Source organism: Salvelinus namaycush, chromosome 17 (assembly GCF_016432855.1).
Source record: "Salvelinus namaycush isolate Seneca chromosome 17, SaNama_1.0, whole genome shotgun sequence".
Classification (NCBI taxonomy): Eukaryota; Metazoa; Chordata; class Actinopteri; order Salmoniformes; family Salmonidae; genus Salvelinus; species Salvelinus namaycush.
Genome location: NC_052323.1, coordinates 32,965,528 through 32,986,203, shown reverse-complemented (window position 1 = coordinate 32,986,203; position 20,676 = coordinate 32,965,528). Strand labels below are relative to the sequence as shown.

The window sequence follows — 20,676 nt, the reverse complement described above, 5'->3', positions numbered from 1 at the left end:
ACGTTGCATGTTGGAATATACAAGGATTGAAGTCCTCTGCTTTTGGGCTAAAGAGCAGAAACCCAGACTTCCTGAAAGAAATTGATGATGTTGATATTGTAGTACTACAGGAAACATGGTGCAGAGGTGATGTTTCCACTGGCTGTCCACTAGGTTATAGGGAGATAATCATACCATCCACTAAATTAAAAGGAATAAAACAGGGCAGAGACTCAGGGGGAATGTTAATATGGTATAAATCTGAACTAATTAATTCAATCGAATTGATCAAAACAGGAGAATTCTTTATCTGGTTAAAAATCAACAAGGAGGCTATCTTGACAGATAAAAATGTCTTCCTCTGTGCCACATACATTCCCCCCTCAGAGTCACCCTACTTCAATGAAGAGAGCTTCTCCATTCTAGAGGGAGAGAATAGTCACTTTCAGGCCCAAGGCAACGTACTGGTCTGTGGAGACCTGAATGCTAGAATAGCAGAAGAACAAGACACTATTAACAGTCATGGGGATAAACACCTACCAGGAAGCAATAACCTTTCCCTCCCCACATACCCCCACAGAAACAACTATGACAAAGTGAAAAACAAACACGGAGTACAGCTCCTGAGGCTCTGTCGAACACTGGGTCTGTACATAGTCAATGGCAGGCTGAGAGGAGACTCTTTTGGTAGGTACACCTACAGCTCATCCCTTGGCAGCAGCACTGTAGACTACTTCCTCACCGACCTCAACCCAGAGTCTCTCAGAGCCTTCACAGTCAGCCCACTAACACCTCTCTCAGACCACAGTAAAATCACAGTGTATCTGAGAAGAGCAGAACCCCACCATGAAGCATCACGGCCCAATAAATTACATGGTACTAAACAGGCCTATAGATGGAGTGCAAACAGTACAGACATCTACCAAAAAGCAATTAGTAGCCAAAAAATACAATCTCTCCTGGACAACTTTTTAGCCTTAACATTCTCCTTCAGCAATGAAGGTGTAAATTTGGCCGTTAGGAACATAAACTTTATATTTGACAAATTAGCCTCCTTGGCTAATCTAAAGAAGCATAAGAGCAAACCAAAAATAACAGATAATGAAAAATGGTTTGATAATGAATGCAAAAATCTAAGAAAGTCATTGAGAAATATATCTAATCAAAAACACAGAGAACCAGACAACAAAAATATACGCCTTCAATATGGGGAAACACTGAAGCAATACAAACGCACCCTAAGAACAAAAAAGGAACAGCACATTAGAAATCAGCTGGTTGGAATTGAGGAATCCATAGAATCAAACCACTTCTGGGAGAATTGGAATAAATTAAACAAACCTCATCATGAGGAATTGGCTATCCAAAATGGGGATATGTGGAGAAATCACTTTGCAAACCTCCACAGCAATATAACAAAGAGCCCAGAACAAAAAGATATACAAGAAAAATTACAAATCCTTGAATTAGCAGTCAAAGACTATCAGAATCCTGTGGATACCCCAATTACAGAAGAAGAATTATTGGAAAAACTATGCAATCTCCAACCCAAAAAGGCCTGTGGTGCTGATGGTATTTTAAATGAAATGATCAAATATACAGACCACAAATTCAAATTGGCTATACTCAAACTCTTCAACATTATCCTCACTGCAGGTATTTTCCCCGATATTTGGAACCAGGGATTGATCACACCAATCTATAAAAATGGAGACAAATTTGACCCAAATAATTACAGAGGAATTTGCGTTAACAGCAACTTGGGGAAAATTCTCTGCAGTATTATAAATAGCAGACTACATCATTTCCTTGACGAACACAACGTCCTGAGCAGAAGCCAGATTGGATTTCTAAAAAATTATCGTACAACAGACCACATTTACACCCTCCACACTCTAATTGATAAACAAGTTAACCAAAACAAAGGCAAAATCTACTCGTGTTTTGTAGATTTCAAGAAAGCATTTGATTCAATTTGGCACGAAGGTCTTTTTTATAAACTAATAGAAAGTGGTATTGGAGGGAAAACATATGATTTTATTAAATCAATGTACACTAAAAACAAATGTGCGGTTAAAATTGGCAACAAGCAAACAGACTTCTTCTCTCAGGGGCGGGGAGTGAAACAGGGCTGCCCAATAAGTCCAACATTATTTAACATCTACATTAATGAATTGGCAAAAACATTAGAAGAATCGGCAGCACCTGGTATCACCCTACACAACACTGAAATCAAGTGTCTGCTGTACGCAGATGACCTGGTGCTGCTGTCTCCCACTAAAGAGGGGTTACAGCAGCACCTAGATCGTCTTCACAGGTTCTGTCAGACCTGGGCTCTGACCGTTAACCTAAAAAAAACAAATATAATGATATTCCAAAAAAGGTTGGGAAATAAGGATGACAAATATAAATTCTATTTGGACACAGTTCTATTAGAACACACCAAAAACTACACATATCTAGGACTAAATATCAGCAACACAGGTAGCTTTCACATGGCTGTGAATGAGCTGAGAGACAAAGCAAGAAGAGCATTCTATGACATTAAAAGGAACATCAAAATTGAAATTCCAATTAGAATCTGGCTCAAAATTTTTCAATCAGTTATAGAACCAATTGCTCTATATGGCAGTGAAGTATGGGGTCCATCTCTAATAATGAATTTACTAAATGGGACAAACATCCAACTGAAATATTGCATGCAGAGTTTTGCAAGACTGTATTGCAAGTACAAAGAAAAACTCAAAATAACGCATGTAGGGCAGAATTGGGCCAATACCCCCTCCTCATTCGAATAGAAAAAAAGAGCCATCAAATTTTACAACCATCTAAAAACAAGTGACCCTAAAACATTCCATCACACAGCTCTACAATGTCAAGAGATGAAACCAGAGAAGAGTCCCCTCAGCCAGCTGGTTCTGAGGCTCAGTTCACCAACCCAAACCAACCCCATAGAGCCTCGGGACAGCCCTCAGAAAATCTGGCCCAACCAAATCATCACAAAACAAAAAGAAAAATATATCACCTATTGGAAAGACACCACAAAAAATCTAAGTAAACTTCAATGCTATTTGGCTCTAAACAGACAGTACATGGTGGCAGACTATCTGACCACTGTGACTGATAGAAAACTGAGGAAAACATTGACTAGGTACAGACTCAGTGAGCACAGTCTGGCTATAGAGACCGGTCGTCACAGACAAACCTGGCTGCCCAGAGAGGACAGGCTGTGCTCACTCTGCTCAAGGGGAGAGGTAGAGACAGAGGTGCATTTCCTACTACACTGTGACAAATACTCAGACCTAAGAGCATATTTCTTTCCCAAAATTATAACTCAATACAAAGAATTTGAAACTACAAAAGATGAAGAAAAAATCAAATATTTATTGGGTGAAAAACCAAAATGTGCAGTTTTGGCAGCCAAATATGTGTCCTCCTGCCACAACCTGAGGGACAGCCAGTGAAAAATACAAAGTAATGTTGATAATATTTCCCATTTGTTTTGTCTTTCATACCAGGTCATATGTCTTCTCAAGTCATGTTGACACTGGTCTACTACCATTGCTTTAATGTATTGTTGTTCTGATTAATATTGTTGTTGTAGTTGTTGTTAATGGTAATCCCATGTCCACTACTACTATTATTATTACTGTTGGTCCCACCATTTATTTATATATAAATATATATATATTTTGTATATATATACATATATATTTGATTTTTATTTTTCGATATGTATACTTTGACAATGTAAGTAATAATGAACTTGCCATGTCAATAAAGTCAATTGAATTGAATTGAATTGAATTGAGAGCTATACACAGAGAGAGAGAGAGAGAGAGAGAGAGAGAGAGAGAGAGAGAGAGAGAGAGAGAGAGAGAGAGAGAGAGAGAGAGAGAGAGAGAGAGAGAGAGAGAGAGAGAGAGACATTCAGAGAGAGCAATACACAGAGAGACAGACAGACAGAGCAATACACAGAGAGTGAGACAGACAGAGCAATACAGAGAGAGAGAGAGAGAGAGCAAGAGAGAGAGAGGGGGGAGTAAAGTCTTGTCTCCCTGAAATGTGCTTGCTGAGCAGATAGAGAAGCCAGAGACGATGGTATTCCCCCTGAGCTGTGCCGTGCTGTGCTGAATTGTGCTGAACTCTGCTGTTCTGAACTGTGCTCTCTGTGCTCTTCTGAGCTGTTCTGAACTGTGCTGTTCTGAACTGTGCTGTTCTGTGCTGTTCTGAAGTGTTCTGAACCGTGCTGTTCTGTTCTGAACTGTGTTGTTCTGAGCTGTGCTGTTCTGTTCTGTGCTGAACTGTGCTGTTCTGTTCTGAACTGTGCTGTTCTGTTCTGAACTGTGTTGTTCTGAACTGTGCTGTTCTGTTCTGAACTGTTCTGAACTGTGCTGTTCTGTTCTGAACTGTGCTGTTCTGTTCTGTGCTGAACTGTTCTGAACTGTGCTGTTCTGTTCTGTTCTGAACTGAACTGTTCTGTTCTGAACTGTGCTGTTCTGTTCTGAACTGTGCTGTTCTGTTCTGTGCTGAACTGTTCTGAACTGTGCTGTTCTGTTCTGTTCTGAACTGAACTGTTCTGTTCTGAACTGTGCTGTTCTGTTCTGAACTGTGCTGTTCTGTGCTGTGCTGTGCTGAACTGTTCTGAACTGTGCTGTTCTGTTCTGAACTGTGCTGTTCTGTTCTGTTCTGAACTGTTCTGAACTGTGCTGTTCTGTTCTGAACTGTGCTGTTCTGTGCTGTGCTGTGCTGTGCTGTGCTGAACTGTTCTGAACTGTGCTGTTCTGAACTGTTCTGTTCTGAACTGTGCTGTTCTGTTCTGAACTGAACTGTTCTGTTCTGAACTGTGCTGAACTGTTCTGTTCTGAACTGTGCTGTTCAGTTCAGTTCTGCTCTGTGCTGTTCTGAACTGTGTTGTTCTGATCTGAACTGTTTTGTTCTGTTCTGTGCTGTTCTGAACTGTGCTGTTCTGAACTGAACTGTGCTGTTCTGAACTGTGTTGTTCTGATCTGAACTGAACTGTGCTGTTCTGAACTGAACTGTGCTGTTCTGAACTGAACTGTGCTGTTCTGAACTGTGTTGTTCTGATCTGAACTGAACTGTGCTGTTCTGTGCTGTTCTGAACTGAACTGTTCTGAACTGTGCTGTTCTGAACTGAACTGAACTGTGCTGTTCTGTGCTGAACTGAACTGTGCTGTTCTGAACTGAACTGTGCTGTTCTGAACTGTTCTGATCTGAACTGAACTGTGCTGTTCTGTGCTGTTCTGAACTGAACTGAACTGTGCTGTTCTGTGCTGTTCTGAACTGTGCTGTTCTGAACTGTGCTGTTCTGAACTGAACTGAACTGTGCTGTTCTGTGCTGAACTGTGCTGTTCTGAACTGAACTGAACTGTGCTGTTCTGAACTGAACTGTGCTGTTCTGAACTGTGCTGTTCTGAACTGAACTGTGCTGTTCTGAACTGAACTGTGCTGTTCTGAACTGAACTGTGTTGTTCTGATCTGAACTGTGCTGTTCTGAACTGAACTGTGCTGTTCTGAACTGAACTGTGCTGTTCTGAACTGTTCTGAACTGTGCTGTTCTGTGCTGAACTGTGCTGTTCTGAACTGTGCTGTTCTGAACTGTGCTGTTCTGTGCTGTTCTGAACTGTTCTGAACTGTGCTGTTCTGTGCTGAACTGTGCTGTTCTGAACTGTGCTGTTCTGAACTGTGCTGTTCTGAACTGAACTGTGCTGTTCTGTGCTCTTCTGAACTGTTCTGAACTGTGCTGTGCAGCGCTCAACGTGGCAACAACAGGGCCTCTGGGGGGAGTTAATGTGGACTATTAATGTGATTAGAACGTCCTGTCCACATCCTAAATGACACCCCATTCCCTTTATAGCGCACTACTTTTGACCAGGGCCTATATGGTTGTGTTCAAAAGTAGTGCACTATATAAGGAATAGGATGCCATTATGGAGTCAGTCCCTGTGTTAATACTGTGAGAAAGGTCTTAATGGCTAATCTAGGGACAGAAACCTGAGAAGCCTCTTTGAACTTTACAATGCCTAGCACGTCTGTGATTGACAGGTCCAGAAATCCATATTACACTGGCAATCTACAGGGATAGATCAAAGTCAATACGTTAAGAGGGCTTTGGCTGGGTGCCAATTCTCAAAATCATCTTTCTTTCCTTATCTCCATTCCTGGATGGCCAGTGATCTGAAGGGACAGGGTTAGGGTAAGTAGTAACCCTCGACAATCCCCAAAGACATTTGAGATCCCTAATCAGGAAGAAAAAGAGAAAGGGATTGTCACGTTCCTGACCTTATTTTCCCTTATTTTGTATTTATTTAGTATGGTCAGGGCGTGAGTTGGGGTGGGTTGTCTATGTGTGTTTTCTATGTTGGGTTTTTTGTGTTCGGCCTGGTATGATTCTCAATCAGAGGCAGCTGTCAATCGTTGTCCCTGATTGAGAATCATACTTAGGCAGCCGGGGTTTCACGTGTGGTTTGTGGGTGTTTGTATTTCGTGTCAGTGTTCGTGCCACACGGGACTGTTGTTCGGTTAGATTATCTTTTGTTATTTTGTTTCGTGTAGTGTTCAGTTTATTGTGAATAAAACATGGACACTTTCCACTCTGCGTTTTGGTCCGATCCCTGACGAAGAGGAGGAAATCTGCCGTAACAGGGATAAAGAACCACTGTATATAAGAGCGCTGAGATATGCTGTAGTTCAACCAGAAGAGAGTATGACAATATAATGCATGAATGAGAAACCATCCCACTGGTGTCTGCGGATGTACTTAATCAGAATAGCCCTAAACATTCTATAGGAGTGCTGTGTAAGCCCCAACAGACCACATGACCCAACTGAATTATCAGCCTTTTGGGTTAGGAAGAGGGGAAATGTGTTCTATTGAATGTGGACCATAACATTTTATCTGAAATACTTATTGTATGGCTGTCTCTGTCAAGGGAGTTACAGCTATTCAATCTCAACCAATGCTCAATTTGCTGGGATGTACTGTATATTAAGAATACATGTTCAAGCTGCAAAGGCAAGACAAAAATATCTGTATGAAATTAGAAGAATAAAAAAACAGGCCATTATTCCTAAACGGAAGCCATTCAGCTACAGCACGTTTTTTCTAAGGGGTGTGGAACAACTCAAACTGCTCTGTATTATTAGAAATGAAAAAAGTAACGATGGTGAAATATCATCGCAATGTAACCACTCAAGTGTAATATCACTCCAGCGCTATTCCCTCTGTGTAATTAATTCAAATCAAAGTCATGAACGACTGGCTAATTTCAGTTCCCATTTAATGTGCCATTCTCAGGAGGTAGAGTGAGTCATTCGAATTTCCATTCCGAAATATCTTCTGTCACTTCGAGTCATCGTATAACACAGAAACATTCAACAGGACCCACGATGTCTATCCCTGGAGAGCACAAAATATGTATCCAACGTCCACCATTCTGACGTTTTACAAGGCTGGCTTTCTCGTTGTGGATGGGATAGTTCAATTGCTTGGCTGTAGTAGAGAGATCGCAGAGACCTGAGGATAGCGATATAGTTGAATTCAATGTTTAGAGGTTAGCAAGTGGAGGCTTTGGCTCAGTAGGCTAACGTAGTCTTGAGTTACAGAGTATACATTACAGGTAAAGGCTTCTAACCTACCCCCTACATGTCCCAATGGCTGAGCTAATGTGTGCAGTGTCTTTCAGTGAATACATGAGCTTGCTGAATGGTGTTGTGTGCTGATTGTTGTTGCGTGCCATTGGAGAAGGGTTTATGTAGAGAACTATGTGTGGTGCGCAATGCTAGGTGATGAGTGAGAGACTGGAGCTCTGTCTCCCTCTCTTCCTCTCTCTCTCTCTCTCTCTCTCTCTCTCTCTCTCTCTCTCTCTCTCTCTCTCTCTCTCTCTCTCTCTCTCTTCCCTCTCTCCCTCTCTCCCTTTTTTTCATCTAACTCTGTTTCCCTCTCTCCCCCTCTCTCCCTCTCTCTCTCTCTCTTCTTCTCTCTCTCTCTCTCCTTTTTTCACCCCACTCTGTTTCCCTCTCTTCCTCTCTCTCTCTCGCTCTATCTCGCTCTCACTCTCTCTCTCTCCCCCCTCTCTCTCTTTCCCTCTCTCCCTCTCTTCCCTCTCTCACTCTCTTCCTCTCTCTCTCTCGCCCTATTTTCACCTCACTGTTTCCCTCTCTTCCTCTCTCTCTCTCTCGCTCTCTCTCTCACTCTCTCTCACTCTCCCACCCTCTCTCTCTTTCCCTCTCTTCCTCTCTCTCTCTCGCCCTATTTTCACCTCACTGTTTCCCTCTCTTCCTCTCTCTCTCTCGCTCTCTCGCTCACTCCCCCTCTCTCTATTTCCCTCTCTTTCCTCACTCTCTCTCTCTCCCTTTCTCCCTGCATGCCGTCTTACACATATGGCTCTCATCGCTTGATGCTCAATCACAATCTCCAGGGACTCAGTCAGTCTGCTCCAGAAGACTAGTAGAAATAATAATAATAAAAATATAGTACCGCGAAGAGGCCTGTGGCCAAGCAACATAATCAAAAAATAGTTTCTCTTGTTTTAAAGGATTTTGTCTTCCCTAAACAAAGACAAAGACTATTCATGCGTTTGAAGTTAGGGTGCTCAGAATTGTAAACCTTTCCAGATATGGACATGGCTGTGTGCTGAAGCTCTTTCGGCAAGTCGAAATCCCCTGATTCTGAAGGGTTTCCGGAGGTCATATGTTACATTAACAGACAACAACAACAAAAGCAGAGCACAACACACTGTCTGAAAATCATTGAGGACCCGTTTAATTTACTTTTACAGCATAGAGCTATGACATGCATTTTGACCAACAACATCACCAGGCCACTGTTTTCTAGTAGCAATTCCTGGGATTAAGGACTTGCATTGATAAAGATCTGAATTCCCAATTGATTGGTTGTTTCTTCATGGATTTACAGTGTGCTGGCTGACAATAAGAGTAGGATTTGAGAAATGCAGTCTTTCTTGGAAATCCTCCTTTGAAACGCAATTATCTGCAAAGGTTCTGAGAGAGAGATAGAGAGAGAGAGAGAGATAATTTTTGCCTCTTCATTGGTTATGAGTGAGGGCTTGTTTTGCTGTGGTGTCAAAATCATATAATTTAAACAAGTCTCACATGCAGCTAAACAAAGTGGTCTCCTTAGTTATTTTTCTACAGATGAAACATATATGGGCAGGGACAGACTCTCTATACAGAATCAGACATCTAGAGACTGAATTGAGCACTGACTGGTACAAATGCGATCTATGTACTGTATATTGGACTGGACATGGGATGCGTGTGGGGTAAGCCATATTAGCTTCTCTGCCATGTGCCATTCATCAGGATGTAAACATCCACACATCTAACTCCAGGCGCAATGACAGAACAGGTCATTAAGGTTCTTGTGTTATGAATTCAGCTCAAAGTGTTTCCAGACTGACTGACAGCCTTAGCCAGGTCCACCATCAGAGTAGCCTTTCAGTTAGCCTTGGTGCCTTGCTAATTGCTAGCAATAATATGCATGAAGAGGTCCATAATGCGGCTTCGCCCTGCCCCCCTCCCCCATCTCCTGTGTCTCAATGTCTCAATCAGAAAGACTGGCATCACATGCCTCAGACTACGTTGATATAAGGGAAGCGCCACAGCATCAGTCCTGAAAGCGTTGAAAGCCTCCGGACCTAGACACCTGAATACCAACTTCATGGTGTACAAAATAATTAACTTTGTGGTTTGCAGGTCAACCCCTAACAATGTTAACATTAGTAATCCCTTGTTATATGGACTTGTTGCCCATGCTGGACCGGAACACACAGAACAATATGAATGAATGTGGTGTGGCATTACAATGACCAAACTGCTCTGAACCACTATTGGAAACAGGTGTGGTGAAGAAGAACTCAAAGGTGATATGCAACCCAGAGTATTTGCGAACAAGCTACAGAAAAAATAGCTATTATTAGGACTTTTATTTGCTTCCATTACATAAGCCTATAAAAACAGCTCAATCCATCACCAATGCATGCTGAGTAGTGTAGGAATGTTCTTTCTGTATACACACAAGATAGTTTAGGTTCCAGGCAGTGACAGTATACAGGGAAGCTGCAGTATACAGCAGATACAGTACAGTAGTATTTAATATGTATGGCTGCGTAATTATCCTACAAGAGAAATCCGGTCTGGGCCAAAGCAATAATTGAAACGCCTGATCGGCAAAAATTGGACAAGAACATAAATTGTTCTGCAAATGCATGAACTATCCCTTCCATTAGACCGCCCTAGAGCCTACACTGTGAAAAGTGGCACTACACGATTGTTCATTTGGAGTGCTTATACTGATTGGAATGATAAAAAAGTACGATTTGGGTTCGTTCAACCTATTATTCAATGTGTCTGATCAAATATGATTTTTTTAATTGAACGAAAGCTTTTAAATTGCTTTCAACACCGCACGTGCATGTGCATTGAATGTAGCGGTGGGAGCCTATCAGAAGAGTTGGAGGCGTGGCTCTTGGATGACGTGGCTTTCTGCTTGTTCTTTTTGCCCACCCTTGAGAATGAATGTGACTCCAGTTAATGTGGTCTTTTGCATTTGTTATTCGAACTTCAGCTGACACACTGCCACCATTTGTAATTTTACTTACATACTGTAAGTGCATGTGCTATTAAAGAGAAGGGTACGGTTTAGATATTGTGTCTACTATATATGACAGTCTTGTGTAAAGAATATGTTTGAGAAATGATTTCAAGTTATTGATCCAACTTATTTCTCTATTTCCAGGGAATTTATTTCATTCATAGTAACTCAATTGAAGAAATGTGATTAGGTAATTCCAAATATTTATTTTTACTTGGAACGGGATAGAAACAATGGGTTGTATTTACATTAAATATTTGTTTTATTTGTTATTTATTAGGTTTAACCAAAGGGGAAAAGTAAGTGTTGAAAGACATAGGTTGCAACTTGACAAATAGGTTTGGTAAAAATCAAATAACAGTTGGTATTGAATCAAATATTTGGTTTCAACAAATGTAGTATTTTTCAAATGGAAAGACCAAACCAATTTACATGTGACTAGTTGAAGTATTTTTTGGAGGGGTTGATACAAAAATATTTTTTTACAGCGTCTGCAACACCTGTGGGAAAAATATATTCAGCTGAATCTTAATGATAAGATGTTAGTCTGTCTTGACAGGGAAAGAAATGTTAACAGCTATGCATTGCTTACTGGTATTGCTTACTGGTATCTATGGGAAAAACACAGGCAAAATTCAGCCATGTGCTTGTTCACCTTATTGATTCCCTTTAAGCCTCCACTCCATTTGACTAAATGACCGATCAAGACAAGGGGCACAGAAAAATCTTCAATGTTTTCAATGCCCAAGATTTTCAACCTAGCGCGATGCCCAGAGCATAATGTGCTAAAGCCCACCTCCAAAATCCAGTTTAAGATATGTAGGGATAGACTTTTCAATTATTTATTTCTGAACATTGTTCATATTACCTAAATATTGTGGAGTTTCATGGTGGATAGAGAGATTGAGGGAATGATTCCTTCTGAAATAGTAGACAAATCCCAAGCCAAATTTGAACCATTCCATGTTTAGATGAGACATCTACTCCTCACATAAAATGCGTGGTCATGATAATGTCGTGAGTGATTTGTTGGAGAAACTATTTTTTAAAGGAATTCATTGCATTGCAGCATCAGCTCTCATTGAAACCCATTATGAACATAAAGGCACAATTGTTTGATTTTAGTTTAGCCCTTCAATCAAATCGTATTTTCCACCAGAAAATCCCACTTGAACCCACATCCTGCATAACATAGTAGCCTATAGACTAAGCTCCTAAAACAACAATCTAATCTACTCATCTGAAAAAATACATCAATGACAGCACAGCCACTAGTCCACTCCCCCGCCCAACTCATGAAAAAGTTGCATGCATAGACCTCACCACAAAACCCAACACAGAAATCCAATGCGTTTTCTGTGCTGCCACAGACATTTGCCTAGTGCAGTTATTCTTGGGCTACTGCGTAGGCCTAATATGCGTCATATAAAGTACGTCTCTTCTGTTCGGCCGTATATCTATCTACCAATTCATACAGTCAAGCTGCGTTAAGGAGGGAGCTGCTGAAGCACATACAGTGCAGCGCGCTGAGCAGTGAGGTTTGACAGGAGGCACAGGGGGGACTGCTGATACTTTTCATGCAGACAGTTCCCAGAGAAGACAGAGCGAGACAACTGCCCTGCAATTGGACTGATGTGACAAGACCTTTATGATACAATTTCAACCAATTGGTTTTGTAACTGAGCGGGACGTTATGAAAATGCACCGTTTGGGAAATGTAATTTTAATCCTTGATAACCTCTCCATTAATCATGTAGCCTAACAACACTTGGTGGAGCAGATTTATTTTGGGATGGTGTTGCTCGTTTTATTTTGCTACAGCTCCATGTGATAAGAAACCTGCTATGGAGGACCTCTTTAGGCAAAATGAATCTGAGCACTGATGATGCGAATTTATGGGGAAATGGTTCCTTATTGGAATTTCAGGGCGGGAAAGTGGGGATACCGTGGTTGTCAGAGTCGCCAGTCAACTCCACAAACACCACTGGCAATGGGACGGAGATCGATGAAGTGGATCTTACCCGTGCCATCCTGCTCGGCTTGGTTCTGGGAGCTTTCATCGTGTTTGCCATCGTGGGCAACATCCTTGTCATCCTGGCGGTGGTGACCAACAGGCACCTGCGAACTCCGACCAACTACTTCATTATCAACCTGGCCATCGCCGACCTGCTGCTGGGCACCACCGTGCTGCCGGTGTCTGCCACCCTGGAGATCCTCAACTACTGGGTGTTCGGCAGGGTCTTCTGTGACATCTGGGCGGCGGTGGATGTTCTGTGCTGCACCGCGTCCATTATGAGCCTGTGCGTCATTTCAATCGACCGTTATATCGGGGTGAGCCACCCGCTGCAGTACCTGAGCATAGTGACCGAGAAGCGGGCACTTCTGGCCATGCTCGGGGTGTGGGTGCTCTCGGTGGTCATCTCCATTGGACCCCTCCTTGGGTGGAAGCAGCCGCCATCGCCAGACGACACGGTGTGCCTCATCACAGAGGAACCGTTTTACGCACTCTTTTCCTCCCTCGGGTCCTTCTATATACCGCTGGTTGTTATCTTGTCCATGTATTTTAGGGTTTATGTAGTCGCCAAGCGGACCACCAAGAACTTGGAGGCTGGGGTGATGAGGGAGAGGATGAATACGAGTGAGCTCACGCTCAGGATCCACAGGGGATCCCAGATGCAGGATGACACAGGCGGAGGCACCAGCAAGGGCCGCGCAACCCAGGCGAGGAGCTCCCTGGCAGTGAAACTTCTGAAATTCTCCCGGGAGAAGAAAGCAGCAAAAACTTTGGGGGTCGTGGTTGGAATGTTTACGCTTTGCTGGTTGCCGTTCTTCCTAGCCTTACCCATTGGTAGGTATATTTTTCCATATATATTCACCCTTTTCCAAACTAATATCCAAGTACGCCTTTTACAGAAAACTATCTTGATCAATATGAATATTTGACACAGCAGTCCAGCAGTTAAATGAAACAATGATAATAATCATAATGATATGATACTGTAGCCTACAATTAAAATAACACTCAATATGTGATAATACACATACAAAAACATTATGGTACATTTATATATATTTTGGTGCCATGTTACATTTCGCAAGCAAACTGCTGAATAGTGGCTGAGAAGATTTTTCTTTAATATCTGGAAGTAAATCTATGTGGCCCTTGGGTCCCATTCAGAGAGAACTGTTCCATAAATTCCATCTCCAGAAAGTTGGCACTGACATTGGCCTATATGATAATATCCATCCATTAATTTACTGACATGATTTATCAGCAAGATGCCTGCGTCCCAAATGACACCCTATTCCCTATAATGGACTGCTTTTGACCAAAGCCCTATGGACCCTGGTCAAAAGTATTGCACTAATGGGATAGGGTGCTTTTTGGGACGCAGACAGTACGTGTGGCATATTGGACTTTATTATACTGTAGTGAGGGTCTACTACCTTGCCAAACAACAAACAGTTGTCTATAGTAGAGACTAATGCCCATGGTGTCACCATGTCAGGGTGGGCTTAACTTAACCAGCTGTAAGACATAATGCTTAGAGGTTTGGACCATAATTCCTTAATCATATTACTAGGTCCTTGGAGGTTTTCCTGAGCCGGAGTCATTTGGTCAAGAAAACGCCACATACACTGGTCTGACCTGAGCTGCCTGGGCCTCTCTCTTATCTGATCTGGTGATCCTCAGCCCCAGGGCCAGTAGGGCTAGTGGAGTCTAGAGGGGCCAGTGGTGGCTGGTAGGGGCTAGTGGAGTCTAGAGGGGCCAGTGGGGGGTCGGTAGGAGTTAAGGGGAGTCTAGAGGGGCCAGTGGGGGGTCGGTAGGAGTTAAGGGGAGACTAGAGGGGCCAGTGGGGGGTCGGTAGGAGTTAAGGGGAGTCTAGAGGGGCCAGTGGGGGTCGGTAGGAGTTAAGGGGAGTCTAGAGGGGCCAGTGGGGGTCGGTAGGAGTTAAGGGGAGTCTAGAGGGGCCAGTGGGGGGTCGGTAGGAGTTAAGGGGAGACTAGAGGGGCCAGTGGGGGGTCGGTAGGAGTTAAGGGGAGTCTAGAGGGGCCAGTGGGGGGTCGGTAGGAGTTAAGGGGAGTCTAGAGGGGCCAGTGGGGGTCGGTAGGAGTTAAGGGGAGTCTAGAGGGGCCAGTGGGGGGCCGGTAGGAGTTATGGGGAGTCTAGAGGGGCCAGTGGTGGCTGGTAGGGGTTAGTGGACAGAGCAGTGCAGATAGACGAGGAAAATGTTCATCATTATTTACTGCTGTTGTTTTCAGGGAGACCTCTGCTCTGTCCTTCCCCTTCTCTGTGCCTCTATATGTAAGAGGACTGTTCCAGTATGGTAATGTACTGTGTCAGCTATCTATTATAACCCTAACAAACCAGATGCAGTCAATCACTAAAACTCCTGATACATGCGTTGGCAGTCGTGTAAAGTAACTAAGTCAAAATATTTTAAGACGTTTTTTGGGGTGTCTGTACTTTACTTTATTATTTGTATTTTAACAACTTTTACTTTAACTACACTACATTCCTGAAGAAAATAAATCTATGTACTTTTTACTCCCATAAATGTCCCCTTACACCCAAGAGTATTCGTTACATTTCGAATGCTCAGGCAGGACAGCAATATGGCCCAAATCACACATCTATCAATATAACGTGTTGTCATCACTACTGCCTCTGATCTGGCGCACTCACTAAACACATATACTGTGTTTCTAAGTGATGTCTGAGTGTTGAAGTGTGCCCCTGGGTGTCTTGACTGTAAAAACAAAAAACTAAAGTTTTTACGGTCAAAATGTTTGCTTAATATAAGGAATTTTACTCCAGTAACATTATGACAATTGAGTACTTTTTCCACCACTGTACCTAAGTAAATGTAAACCCAGATACTTTTAGACCTTTATTCAATTAGTATTTTACTGGGCGACTTTCACTTATATTTGGGTCATTTTCTATTAAGGTATCTTTACTTTTACTCAAGTATGACAATTGAGTAATTTTTCCACCGCTGTGGATTGGCTTGGAACAGTTGTGAATGCATGCACTAAACCAGAGCATGCAGATCTCCAGTCATTAGAAATAATGTAGAGCACTTGAATTGTGAACGAGTTTGTGCTTATCAGGAAGTACTTATCCGTAGTGCACTTATGAGGAGTCTGCAGTCCTAGCTTCGACTAGAACTATTAGTTTTTTTAAATCAAAAAATGATGTTTTAAGTGAGAAGTAGGAATTGGTCTGAAGCATAAAAAGAAAGGACATTCACATGAGCACCACAATGCGTACTCCACCCATGCTTTACCAAGGTTTTCCAGCACACAGCTTTGACCTCGAACAATGTGTAGGTAGGTTGCTTACAATTCAAAACTTCTCAAACAGCCTAATTCATTCTCTTAGAGGAGGTGTTCATACAATAACGTGATTTGTACTGCATACAAGGTAATGTATTGCATTCTTCCCAGCTTACACTAAGACATTAGCTCCTTCCACTACCTTTACAAGCTTTTTTTAATTATATGAAAGCAAGCTTTACTTTTATACTTATAGACTTAATGACCAACAGGCTTGATTGAGCTATTTTGTCTTGTAGTAATGTGGTGCCTGCCTGTATTTCCTTAAACCTTTATTTTAACAATACATGTCATTGAAAAATAAATATATTTCATAACACCTTTGTTGGTCAGTGTGAACCCAACATAACAACAGGGGTTGGTGTGTTCAACACAGTCACTCATATAAACTCATAAATAAATCAAAATAACTTCACAGATCTTTATTGTAAAGGGTTTAAACATTGTTTCCCATGCTTGTTCAATGAACCATAAACAATTAATGAACATGCACCTGTGGAATGGTCGTTAAGACACTAACAGCTTACAGACGCTAGGCAATTAAGGTCACAGTTATGAAGACTTAGGACACTAAAGAGGCCTTTCTACTGACTCTGAAAAACACCAAAAGAAAGATGTCCAGGGTCCCAGCTCATCTGCGTGAACGTGCCTTAGGCATGCTGCAAGAAGGCATGAGGACTGCAGCAATGTCCGTACTGTGAGACGCCTAAGACAGCGCTACAGGGAGACAGGATGGACAGCTGATCGTCCTCGCAGTGGCAGACCACGTGTAACAACACCTGCACAGGACCGGTACATCCGAACATCACACCTGCGGGACAGGTACAGGATGGCAACAACAACTGCCCGAGTTACACCAGGAATGCACAATCCCTCCATCAGTGCTCAGACTGTCCGCAATAGGCTGACAGAGGCTGGACTGAGGGCTTGTAGGCTTGTTGTAAGGCAGGTCCTCACCAGACATCACCGGCAACAACGTCGCCTATGAGCACAAACCCACCATCGCTGGACAAGACAGGACTGGCAAAAAGTGCACTTCACTGACGAGTCACGGTTTTGTCTCACCAGAGGTGATGGTCGGATTCGCGTTTATCGTCGAAGGAATGAGCGTTACACTGAGGCCTGTACTCTGGAGCGGGATCGATGGAGGTGGAGGGTCCGTCATGGTCTAAGGCGGTGTGTCACAGCATCATCGGACTGAGCTTGTTGTCATTGCAGTCAATCTCAATGCTGTGCGTTAGACATCCTCCTCCCTCATGTGGTACCATTCCTGCAGGCTCATCCTGACATGACCCTCCAGCATGACAATGCCGCCAGCCATATTGCTCATTCTGTGCATGATTTCCTGCAAGACAGGAATGTCAGTGTTCTGCCATGGCCAGAGAAGAGCCCGAATCTCAATCCCATTGAGCACGTCTGGGACCTGTTGGATCGGAGGGTGAGGGCTAGGGCCATTCCCCCCAGAAATGTCTGGGAACTTGCAGGTGCCTTGGTGGAAGAGTGGGGTAACATCTCACAGCAAGAACTGGCAAATCTGGTGCAGTCCATGAGGAGGAGATGCACTGCAGTACTTAATGCAGCTGGTGGCCACACCAGATACTGACTGTTACTTTTTATTTTGACCCCCCCTTTGTTCAGGGACACGTTATTCAATTTCTGTTAGTCACATGTCTGTGGAACTTGTTCAGTTTATGTCTCAGTTGTTGAATCTTGTTATGTTCCTACAAATATTTACACATGTTAAGTTTGCTGAAAATAAACGCAGTTGACAGTGAGAGGACATTTATTTTTTGCTGAGTTTAGATATAGTGGTCTATAGAGCATGTCTTCAAACCTGATTTATGTAACCGTTAGTTTACCTGTGTAATATTGACATAAGATCAGAACCATTTGTCAAACATGGTCCAGTTTTATCAATTGCTGTGCTGATCAATGGACAGTTCATTACCTCTTTCAAATGACTATGTATCAATCCTTAACTGTGTGTCAATCTAAGTGACATCATTTTAAAAATCCCCATCAAAACCCCTCAGTTTAAGCTAGAGATATCTGCATGGGCTGCGTCTGAATCCACACCATCCACCTATGTCGGCCTTCCGCGTCTGTGGTGGAAGGTGGTCGAGCTACAGCGATGTGTGTAAGACCATGAAAAATTGGTCTTCTCACGAAAATTCCTGTAGCGTCCGAATGGTTTGGCCTAATATGACCACTGGAAAGATAAGACTCTCATAAACACTATGGTGTTCTCCATTTTGCTCTACGACCACCACAAATGTCACAGGATAATGGACTTTACAGTGTCCTGCTGTTAAAATAATATATATAAAATAATATATATATATTATTTGAACAGCAGGACACTGTAAAGTCCATTATCCCTCTGAAGACTATGAATTAGGCTGTTTGAGAAGGTTTGAATCCTAAGCAACCAGCCTACACATTGTTTGAAGTACAATAGACCAACATAGCTACTGTAGTAGGTCAAAGCTTAGTGCAGGAAAACCACGGTAGAGCATGGGTGAATTACACACTGTGGTGCTCATGTGAATTTCATTTCTCTTTCAGCTTCAGACCAATGCTTACTTCTCACTTAAAACCTAATTTAATGTTTTGAGTTTCCATGGTTTTACATGCAACATTATTATACAATGTTATATTACAATATAACACATAAATAAAAGCTAAGTAAAAGTAAACAATAATCACAAATGGCAATATAAATAATGTAGTTGTTAGTATGTATTTAATATTAACAGCTGATTTTCCAGAGGGAAGCAAAAACCAGAAACCCATTTAAGCCAATATGGAGTGAACTGGAAAACGTTTCTCTGATCTCTCTTTAGATAATCAAGCATGCTCTTGGAAAATACACAAATAATCAACATGTACCCATTAGCTATTTACATGAAAATGCACCTTATAGTTTACTTAAGGGCTTGTAAGTAAGCATTTCACTGTAAGGTTTACAACTGTTGTATTCGGTGCGTGTGACAAATACAATTTGATTTGATTTGAATTGAATTTACTGAAGAAATGCCTAGTACTACATTACCTGTAAACAGAAGTGAATTATTACAAAACAGAAAATGTACAGTAAAACGTACATTCATCAGATATAGTCAACTTTGTACATACAATACAGGGATGGCCATAATTTCTTTTGAAGAGCTACAGGGTTATGCAGACTATCTCGTTCAAGCCCAGTTTTACCACACCTGATTCTACTATTAAAGGTCTTGATGAACAGCTGAGGTCTCTATGAACAGCTGAGGTCATGATGAACAGCTGAGGTCTCTATGAACAGCTGAGGTCATGATGAACAGCTGAGGTCTTGATGAACTGCTGAGGTCTTGATGAACTGCTGAGGTCTTGATGAACAGGTGAGGTCTTGATGAACATGTGTGGTCTTGATGAACATGTGTGGTCTCGATGAACAGCTGAGGTCTCGATGAACAGCTGAGGTCTTGATGAACAGCTGAGGTATTGATGAACTGCTGAGGTCTTGATGAACAGCTGAGCTCTTGATGAACAACTGAGGTCTTGATGAACTGCTGAGGTCTTGATGAACAGCTGAGGTGTTGATGAACTGCTGAGGTCTTGATGAACAGGTGTGGTCTTGATGAACAGGTATGGTCTTGATGAACAGCTGAGGTCTTGATGAACAGCTGAGGTCTTGATGAACAGCTGAGGTCTTGATGAACAGGTGTGGTCTTGATGAACAGGTGTGGTCTTGATGAACTGCTGAGGTCTTGATGAACAGGTGTGGTCTTGATGAACTGCTGAGGTCTTGATGAACAGGTGTGGTCTTGATGAACAGGTGTGGTCTTGATGAACAGGTGTGGTCTTGATGAACAGCTGAGGTCTTGATGAACAGGTGTGGTCTTGATGAACAGGTGTGGTCTTGATGAACTGCTGAGGTCTTGATGAACAGCTGAGGTCTTGATGAACAGCTGAGGTATTGATGAACTGCTGAGGTCTTGATGAACAGGTGTGGTCTTGATGAACAGCTGAGGTCTTGATGAACAGCTGAGGTCTTGATGAACAGCTGAGGTCTTGATGAACAGCTGAGGTCTTGATGAACAGCTGAGGTCTTGATGAACAGCTGAGGTCTTGATGAACAGCTGAGGTCTTGATGAACAGCTGAGGTCTTGATGAACAGCTGAGGTCTTGATGAACAGATGTGGTCTTGATGAACAGGTGTGGTAGGCTTAAACAAAAAAGCCTACATAACCCTGTGGCTCGTCAATAGCAATTTTGGTAACTACTGATATAAACACTGTGACAACTGACAAACTGCTGAGAAACACCTGTAAAATACAGTCATTAGACAAGTACAAAACACTTTTGAGTGAGCTCCAAAAGTATTGGGACAGTAACGCATGTTTTGTTGTTTTTTATATGTACTCCAGCACATTGGATTTTAAATTGCTGGCTATGACGTTAGGGCTACTTGAGGATATTTTCATCCACATCAGGTGAACTGTTTAGAAATTACATTACATTTTGTACATAGTCCCCCCATTTTAGGGGACCAAAAGTGTTGGGACAAATTCACTTATGTGTATTAAAGTAGTCAAAAGTGTATTATCTGGTCCCATATTCCTAGCACACAATGACTACATCAAGCTTGTGACTCTACACACTTGTTGGATGCATTTGCTGTTTGTTTTGTTTGTGTTTCAGATTATTTTGTGCCCAATAGATATTAATGGTATATAATG

At 42.3% G+C, this 20,676-nt stretch overlaps 1 protein-coding gene across 1 annotated transcript in view; it reads left to right on the top strand.

The window, feature by feature from the left end:
• The first annotated feature begins 11,984 nt into the window (after positions 1 to 11,984).
• Positions 11,985 to 20,676, top strand: part of LOC120062553 (alpha-1A adrenergic receptor-like) — a 26,408-nt gene continuing 17,716 nt past the window's right edge. Inside the window, exon 1 of the mRNA XM_039012609.1 lies at positions 11,985 to 13,463. Within this exon, the coding sequence (XP_038868537.1) occupies positions 12,482 to 13,463 (982 nt within the window). The 5' untranslated portion in view covers positions 11,985 to 12,481. The remainder of the gene's footprint in view (positions 13,464 to 20,676) is intronic.